At 41.1% G+C, this 9,830-nt stretch overlaps 1 protein-coding gene across 1 annotated transcript; it reads left to right on the top strand.

Moving 5' to 3' along the window:
• Window positions 1-972: 972 nt before the first annotated feature.
• Window positions 973-1,612, top strand: LOC117151858 (transmembrane protein 208-like). The gene is made up of 2 exons (XM_033321723.1): window positions 973-1,233; window positions 1,427-1,612. The coding sequence occupies exons 1-2, from the start codon at window positions 1,228-1,230 to the stop codon at window positions 1,610-1,612; spliced, it is 192 nt and encodes a 63-aa protein (XP_033177614.1). The 5' UTR covers window positions 973-1,227.
• Window positions 1,613-9,830: the final 8,218 nt, after the last annotated feature.

Here is a 9,830-nt window from a genome sequence, read left to right on the forward strand (position 1 = left end):
TATGATGATCGACGAAGACAAAATTGCGGTTCACGCGCAATAATTGTATTTCCCTGCATTTTTCGAGCGATATATTTACGATCATACCATAAAATTTGCTTTCAATGCATCGAAAGTGTTATTAGTTGGCAGCGATATCAGGTCAGATGGGCAAATCGATAAAAGTATTATGGTATATTACGAGTATATAGAATATGTTAATATACTAATCAGCTCGTCTCTACATCAGGATCTTCCATTAGGATACGTAATTTAAGGATTAGGAAACCTAAATTTATCTCAGATGCTATGTAAATCTTAGGAACGCATAGCTCCGTGGCTAGAATTAAATGATAAATACGAGGAAGCCAAAGATATTTTATATGAAGTTGAGATCGACGATCGGTGTTACAAGTAATGTTTTCACAAATTTATTACTTTTTCCGCAATAAAACTTTAAACGCGTTTTTCTCGAAACATAGTTTTGCCGTTTGGCATAGATAAAATCTTAAAAACTACATGGTCGATTTCTGTGAAATTTTTACCGGTTATACCGTATACTACATACTAGCTCTCGTCGATACCGAAATTATATTTTTACGTTGAGTCCATCATACTTTTCTTTTGAAATTCATAAAAATTGTTAAATTATACAACGTTCACAATTGAATATTCCTTTAGGCGATGCGTAAAAAAAAAGAAATAGATCTCTAAATGGAGGAGTTATTATACCTAAGAGATTAGCAATTAAACTGACGAATTAATAATTTAAATATTTAATTTTACTATCGTCCTTTAGTTTCTCAAGTGAATATGTATACAATATAATTAGACAAATTCAATTTTCTTATATATATATAAATATATATGCATATATATATATATATATATATATATATAATATATAATATATAATCATAAGATATTATTTCTATACTCCATTATACTTCCATTATTTAGTAAAAAGTTTAAAGTAACCCTTTTTTACAATTATTTATTAGAACTTCGAATTTCGAATGATTATGAATCGTAAAAAATGATGACTATTAATATTTACGTATCTGTATTGAAATATAGATTATGGAATGTTAACCTAGAGACTTCCTCATATGACATCTTTCACGTGGCTTTAACAAACCCTAAGCAATTTTAAATACTTACGAGATTGTCTACGTCATGTATTGATTGTTAAATAGATATTAATTGTTTAAATATATTAAATACTTGTACCTATAATTTACTAAGAAAATGACGGTAAGTTACAGTATTATTTAAAATATCGTTCTTTTTCTCTTTTTTTACATCTTAACCATTCTGGATATGCAATTATTTCCGTATGATTTGTAATGTGTCATTGCATAACAAAGTCAATCAATAATTATCATTTTTTATAAAATTGCTTTATAACAATATGAGTACTAGGTAAAGTCATTCATTACATTTCTAGATAAAAAAAACTAAAGCAGCAACAAAAGGTGCAAAACAGATAGTGGAAGAAAATAAAACTACATTAAATTTTTATCAAAATATGATAATTGGAGCAATAGGAATATATTTTACTGTTACAATGTTGTTCTTTAACTTTACAACATTATCAACTGTGAGTTTTGTATTTAGTACAGGAGGAAATTAAATTTGTCTAATTTCTCTAAGAATCGTAGTAAAATGAATTAAAATTTGTGAAAGTATTCTGAACGCCACTCGTCAAAACTATTGGTAATCTACTTGTGGCAGGTTTCACAAACACCTGTCTTTCCCTGAATGTTTCCGTTCGAGCCAGCATTCGACGGTTCGCAACACCAGAAGAACATAAGCAAATTTACAGTGGGAATCGAAATGTTCATTATGTTCCAGCGATTTGGGTCAACCTAGGAAAATAACGACCAGTACGCTAGCTTGCGTTTGCGAGACGGAAAGGTAAACAGTGCAGCAGTGGCCTGATCGAAATGGAATTCGGAAAACCGCGAATCGTTATTCGCTGCGTGACACGTACCTTTCTATATCGTTCACTTGTCGGAGTGCTATTTCTCTCGTTTCTTTACTTTTTACTTTTCTTCCTCCTTCCTTTTTTCTGCTGAAATTATAACATTTTAAGTCCCAGTATGTATACGAGAACGATGATTTGATAATAAATCGCTTTTCGAATTCACTCTGATGTCGAGTGGGTTTGCGAGCATTCGCTAATGGCTCTTTACCTAGATACGAAGTTCCAATTATTTTCGTTCCGATCGAAATTAATAAACCGGCCGTTACACAAATATCTCAAGCAATGCTCGATTCGTTAATAGAAGTAGTCAGCGTTTCCGTAATTACGAACTTTCTCTATCAAGGAAATTAATGAATATACAGCGAGTTCGTGGCTTGGCCGAGCTAAAAATGAAACACAACGAAATATAAATACTCACGATTATCGCATAAAAGAGAGAACGAATGATATACAAAGAGCATGAAAAATTCGCTCTTCGTGAAAAACTTCCTCTTTAATCGGAACAGAGCGTCCGAATCCTCGACATCACGATAAATATGTGACACACGAGGTTCGAACGTGATCGTCCATGGCATAGACTTTCTATGAGATCGGTAAACATGTCAGCCGAGAAGCCGGTCGAGTAGTGCACTTGTCGAAGAAGTTTCCAAGCGCTTTATCGAGATTTCCTCGGTGAGGATACGGACGTCGTTCTCGACTCGGTGCTCGCTGGACCATGACAATCCGCGTGGTGCGCGTGGCCGATAAAAAATGGGTTTGCTTAAATTCACCGTCAACCGAGGAGAAGCGGCGATCCCTTGGACGCGTGCACCCTTCCTTAAGCGATTTAGCCGGTTGGCAGGACGATAAATAATATCGCAATTGCCGTGCAGAGGCCGTACTTCGTGCGGAAAAGTAATGAGAACTTTGCACCTTACAGGCTGCCCGGTGAAATATCGGGTAGTGCATGTAAAACGTCGCCCGGATGATTTAAAATGCATGTCCCTTCGGGAACTACGCTCGCGTGGCTATCACGGCGATCCGTAAATCAGCTAGTTGTTCCGTGAATCTTTTAACGTCCTTTGTGATTTCTTTCGTAGCAGCCGAATCTTGAGAAATCACACCATAGCCCCTAGCGTATAATACGATAATAGCAGAGAGACTGTTTGGCTTTTCAATTACGTCCAATGGCGGTTACGTTTGACGTGTTAGATTTCACGCGTGAGATTGTTAAGCAGTCTACATTGGTCTATATGATACATTTACTACCGCACATAAGTAGAGAATTATAAATTTTAGAGAATTTATGTACTCGCTAGGACAACTGAGATATCGAAGTTTCTTTTTCAGGTGGTGACCACGATATATGCTACGCGAGCATAGAAAAATGAAAGCCCATCTATTACAGATGCGTCGTTTTACGCCGGTAGGATTGCAACAATAGGGAGGATGAATTTGCTTTATGTTGTGAAAGAGTCGTCAGGGAGTCTGCGTTTAGTGAGGCAAAAGAATCTCTCCAATGCGAGCCTGACAAAAAGTAAGATTATCACCGATAAATCTTCTACCCACTCCATCCATAAAAAAAGAGTTCCTTTTCCTTTTTATGAAATAACAGGTAACCGTAGAACCTGTTTCATTCGCCATTACGTATAATATTCAAAATCGGTATCAGTATTAGAAAAAAAAAAAAAAAAAAGGAAAGAAACAAAAATAATATTGCGTTTCAGGCGTAGTATCCACGAACGATATGGCTTAAACCTACTTCATAAACCACCATAACCTTATCATACCCACCTTACTCCTTGATCTCGCAACCTTCGATCCATCTCTTCAGCAGCGTGAGCTGCTGAAGTTATCGCGATACAAGGAATGCGGTTTTCGTGCTTATTCAACAGCCAGACGCGATTATGGTCGCGCGTAGGGTGAGAAGAGAAAGGGGGAAAAAAGGCTGCAGGACGTTGTTCATTCTAGCGAGAGGGCCGTCACCGAGTCTGGGCTTACTAGACCAAGAGAATCCTCTCTATGCGAGCTGGATAAAAAATGGGATTGCTTAAATTCACCGTCAACCCCAAGAGTCGGCCCCTCGTTCGCAAGAAGTTTGGCGAACCATTGCGGCAATAAATAATGGCGAATCCGCCCCTTTCGTCCCATAGACCACGAAAGACAGGAAGAAAGAGAGAGAGAGAGAGAGAGAGAGAGAGAAGGAACGTGTGAGCCAAGAAAGTAATGAGAACTTTGCACCTCCAGCCCCTGCTTGGTATAATGTCGATTCATACACGTATCGCCGATTTAATGTACACTTGGGGGAACCGTGCGTTGGTTATTATTTACTGCGTGTACATAAATTTAATGGGGAAGCTAGTACGCCGCGTACATCGCAAGCCGCCATTTTAATGGTATCTTGAGCGCGTGAACCGCGAACGTCTCTATTAAAAAGTGTTTTATCTTGATTTATTCCCACCTAGAGAAATTGCTAGAGATTATTTTGGAGAGGAAGCGAACGGGAGGGGAGTAGTAACGAATAATTTTATTATGCCGCTGATAAACACGGAACATTTGGAGGAATCGCGTTATTAAGAAAAATAATACACCGCTCGTTGCCGATATTAAATTTCTAACGAAGCTTAAAATGTTCTGCTTTTCTCACCGACAACTTGGCTTCTTCGATAATGTCACTTAAAGAGATTAGATCGTGAAGCCGTTGTCTCCAAACGAGCCGAGCCATTCCCGATATTATGAAGAGTGTGTTTGCCGTTTCATGCGCGTTTTCTGGTAGCCGATGATAATTGTGTTAATTTATTATCCGCTATCGTTCACCCGAGGTACGGCTCTTCGTTGATTAAGCGGGCCGCGTGATTAAGCTGAAAGCGTGTAAGTATGATTCATCGTGAGTTTCCAAACAACGACGCCGTCCGTGCACACGTAATCCTGATTAAGAAAGCTCCTCGACTTCCGGGCTCGCCTCCCGAATCCATAGACGGTTTCCCGATCAAACGACGCACGATACGACCGTATGGGTACAAGATATCGCCTCTGCCTTCACGCGATCCGGAAGAAATTAGCGAATTCGATTTAGAAGCAACCGGTTGCACCTTCTGTCGACTGTCACCTTCCAGCAATGAAATTGGTGATTTACTACGGTTGCCGTGGCGAAACGGCCAAGCGCAGACTCGATCATTTCTTCTCCGTTCGATCTGTCCTTCGTGAGAGTTTACGCTACACGAGGAAAAAAAGGAAAAAAAAGATGGTGTCATTTTTCTTGCGAGAAACCTTTTCCCAGTGCAGAGCGGCGCATGTACGACTGGAGAGTTTTTGCGAAGCAACGCATTACACTGCCTACCAAAAGGCTGCTTCCTTAACACGTTTTTCAGAAAACGTCATAGTTTATCGAGTCAGATGTTTTTCCCGGGTTGCGCGTCTCTTTCTATACGGAATCAGCAAAAACGGCCCTTCGGATCCATAATTCATACACCCTCCAGCGCTCTTAAACGTTATCCACCCTCTGATTTCCAATGGTATCGCTCTATTATACTTCGAAAACGGTGAACCGTAACGTTGCTGGTGGCTATGGAAACTCGTGCATCCACGACACTCAGTGTCGTTTTCAACCTGTGGTCATCGTGATTGTTGCAGTTATGCTTTAAACCACAGCCAGGCGGAATAGCATTTAGGCCGGCATAGCAGGGCCGATTCCTGGTAGCGAAATTTTTATCTAGTCCACCTTCTAGGGCGTATTTCTCCTTCTGTTCGGGAAAAATAAGGGTCGGGCGATTAAATCTGTGGCACCGGTGATTTCCTACTGACAGCCGTAATAAGTCGTCGGTTCCGGAACAATATGATTTCTACTCGTGGAAAATTGGTTTGCGTGTTTATGGTATAGCCAACAGATGGGACCGGTAAACGAGCATGACTGTTATTTTCCGTGGCCGAAGAGTTCGATAGTTACTCGAACAGTTGGCAACCTGCCTGGCAGTCTCCTTATCGTTAGGTAAACTTTAGATTCTCTGTTGATCCGTTTTCCTCGCTCGTGGAAACGTTTAACGCGAAACAATACTGTTAAATTACAAATTTCACGGGATATCGGACTCACGGATATGTAATTCCCGTTGTATTTTCTTCCGTCCTGGCCACGCTCTCTTTTCTCGATACTTCTATTATACCTTAATATTTTCTATCAGTTCAAGACCTCATAAAGAGCGAAAATTTGCGGGATTACACGAGATGCCGGATCATTTTGAGGAGATTACTTCGTTAGAGCTTCACCTTCTCGATTACCAAAAGTAGATTTTTCTCATTTCCACTGTGGAGGAATAATCAACAGACATATCCGGTCTGTCGCTGTCTTCCGACACCGACATATCGATAGTAGTGTCCTTTTTCCTACTGCGATCGATATTCCAACTGTAGCGCCACGCGTTAAGGAGTTAAAACCGTCTCAGTGTATTACGACGTGCACGAGTTAGAATTTCTCGATTCCGGGCCATATGGTGTCAGCGTATTACGTGATGCTGCGTGCTCGAGGAACTAACGTGCGATCGAACTCGATCAGGTGAAGTAATAGAATTAATCGAACGCAGTGCCAGTTAGATTGAGCTGACACGACAACGACGATATGCGCACGGAGAAATATATCGGTTTGTGAGTCTTTGCCAGTTCATAACTGTTGCTTCCTGCAGTAATGTAGGATCCTGGCCGTATACGTTGGCAGTTTGCCCCGAGTCCTGGGTACAGTCAATATTTTGGGCAGGTCTGGATCTGGTTGTCGTAGGTATTACCGCCTTTCCTGGATTCCTTCGTGCTTCGTGGCAGCAGGTAGAAAACCGTATAAACGCTCAATTGACCCTGGTGCTCGGCTAGAGGATCGAAGGACTCCCTTGTGTATGCTTTCCTCCTCGTACACACACTCGCTTTGTGGGTGCGACGATTGTGTTTGCCGACGTAGTCTGGTGTCGAATCGCGTCTAAACAGGAGATATCTTATTTCCGTGACGCCACATTGGAGAACGTGCCTCTCATTCTATGCTCTGATCCTAGCACGATCGGTGTGTACGGTCAGTTTTTACCGGTCGCTATAAATTCCATGGCACAGAGATGTCTATCTTTATGGATTTCTGTTTTACGACTTGAACAAATAGATTTTAGTTTCGGCTCAGGTTGCTTTTTAATGTCACGGTGTTTTCGATCCACATCATCAGATAAGGTAAGCGAAATCCGCCAGAGGTAGAAATCTGCGATCGATCGGCAAACAGATCAGCGGACCGCCAAACTTCCGCGCGAGGAGAACTATCGAGCCGTGTCGTGCAACTTAAAAATTTCATTTTCGAGATAAAGCTAGGAGAATTTTTGAACTGCGATTAGATCTATAAAGAGAGAGAAAGAGAGAGAGGCAGGGAAAGAGGGAAATGGAGGTAGGGTATACAATTTCCCGGAGACAACGTAAACGAAATTCGACCCTTAACCCGTTTGCGATGCCAGATACGTGACGAAAACTCGGTTGTGCCACTACCAGGAACATACGTAACTAAGCTGCTATATGGAATTTTCTAAAACAAGGTTAGAAACACTTTCTAACAATAAAAAAATCTATCTAACAATAAGAGGATCACAATTTAGAATGATAAAGCTTTCTAATTGTAAATTTTGTTGTCTATTCTCACACGTAAGAAACGAATACATTACGTTGTAATACGTACATTTGAACATTTTAGATTCTTTATCTCAATTTAAACGTTGATTTATGTATTTTTATTATAGATATCTTTTGCTCGAAATAATATTGCAAGTTCTTTGATATTTTATTTGTAACGGCACAACGAATACGCACGAAATACGAATCATTTTCATAGGAGAAAGTTATAAAATACAAAACAATCTTTCTTTCAATGCTGCATCAATTCTGACACAATACTTGGATTAATAGACTTATCCCGAAGAGAAGTAAATTGAAGATGGACACTTGATATATTACAAACCAATAGCTAAAGTCAACGTTTAGTTACACAATTATTTGAAAGTGTTACACACTCAGCATTTCGCCCTGAACGTGGCAACGATTAAAGTACTAGGATGCCAGCGGAGTACGAGTGAAATACTGAGTCATTAGTATATCAGCCGTGTTACGTAGTCGCGACGCATGGGGTTCTGGTACTGCGTCATCGAAAAACGGTGTTACGGCTATCGCGACCGGCATCTCATCTTTCTCGGAAAAGCGTAATACCGCAGACAAACACTGCAGAACGCAGATTCGGCACTCGTCGAAATAATCTTGCCTGGTCGGAGGCAAGGGGACGCCACGAATAGGAAGCAGCCGTCGTAGCGTCGCGGCGCTCCGCTATCTTGTGTTTGGATAATACACACAGATAGTCGGATAATTCACTTGTCTCGTCGAAAATGAAATTACGACGGCGGCGGTGTAGCTATGTAAAACCCGGCAGTTGGAGAAATAGCAACGCAGCGGCTGCGAGGCAATGCATAAAAGCAGTACAACGTGTATTATTTTACATTTCCCAGACGGTTTTCCTATGGGGATTCAAGAGAAGAGTATCGTCCCCTCTGAGTCTCCCTTCTTCCCTAAATAATTCTCTCGTCGCAAGCCCCGCCATCGAGAAACACGGTAAACTTTCTCGTCCTTAGAAATTTATATTCAATAAAACTACTTTACGAACTATTACCACTTTATTACTATCCTGTAAATAAAAGCACAGCGGCGAGTCGTGTTTCGCCTGTTTAGAGTCGAATTCTGTGACAAGGGCCGCGTGGGACGAATTCGCTTCTAAGTACGGGATTACAGGAAAACGAGTCCCCTTTCGTGCAATATCGTCGAGCGTATACCTACTATCGTAGATCAAACGGTTAGAAATTCAGCCTGTAGGAATTTGTATCTGTTTAAACATAAACTTGATCTTGATTGTTGTAAGGAGAACGGATCGTTATTGCGTGTAAAATAATAGTAACTTAATTGATACGTAGTGGAGATTATGCACACGCCTGCATTGTTATTCAAGTCAATCATAAAACACGATAGCTTGTAATCACCCTCTTTCAAGCTATCAATGCTCGTATCTCGCGTTTCTGTGTTATCACGCTGACTCGGCAAGAGTATTCCTTGTACAAAGGTCAACCGTGTCAAATCCTCGGTTACCCTTGCGGAACTGCAAAGTCCTGAATGTAATAAATGATCCATTTCCCTCTCCACTGGAACTGGCCCGGTTCCGTTACGGTTAGACAGGGGAAGGAGGGGCGGTCATGGAATAAATTAAGTATTCTGCGGAGGGCGGACAGGCTCGTTCACCTTCTGCACAAGGAGATAGTTTAGTTTTAAGGAAACTGGCTGGACGATGGACTACCTCCTGGGACGTCTGGACAAAAGGTCCAAGGCAAACCAAACTGCTTTCGAAATCGGGAGAAAAAAAGAAAGGTAACGAACAAAGAGAAGAATGAACAGCAGGATCGGGTGGACGAACGTGTGCGATAATAAATCACTTTGCAGAGGATCTTGAGGGAAATTCGGTGAGATCTCATCCATTAGGATTAGGAGCCTAAAAACACTGGACGAACGGGCACGAAAAATAACAACGAGCACGTTTAACAAATAACGGAGGTGCGTTTATTTGTTGGTGTTGCAGGAAATATTTTCGAGGTCGGCGCTTACGTACAGCAGTCGGTGCTTGCGTTATGAAAACAACACTTTGGGCTTTCCCTCCATCGCGTCGGCCAGGGCTTCAAAACCGCGCTGCAGAATATTTATCTCGAGATTGCCAGCCCCTCCCCTTCCTTTAGTCTTTCTCTCTCATTCTCTCACTCTCTCTCATCTTCTCTCTCTCTCTTTCTCTCTCATTCTCTCTCTCTCTCTCTCTCTCTCTCTCTCTCTCTCTCTGTTCCCCCTT

This window comes from Bombus impatiens, unplaced genomic scaffold (genome assembly GCF_000188095.3).
Source record: "Bombus impatiens unplaced genomic scaffold, BIMP_2.2 scf_0487, whole genome shotgun sequence".
NCBI classification, from domain to species: domain Eukaryota; kingdom Metazoa; phylum Arthropoda; class Insecta; order Hymenoptera; family Apidae; genus Bombus; species Bombus impatiens.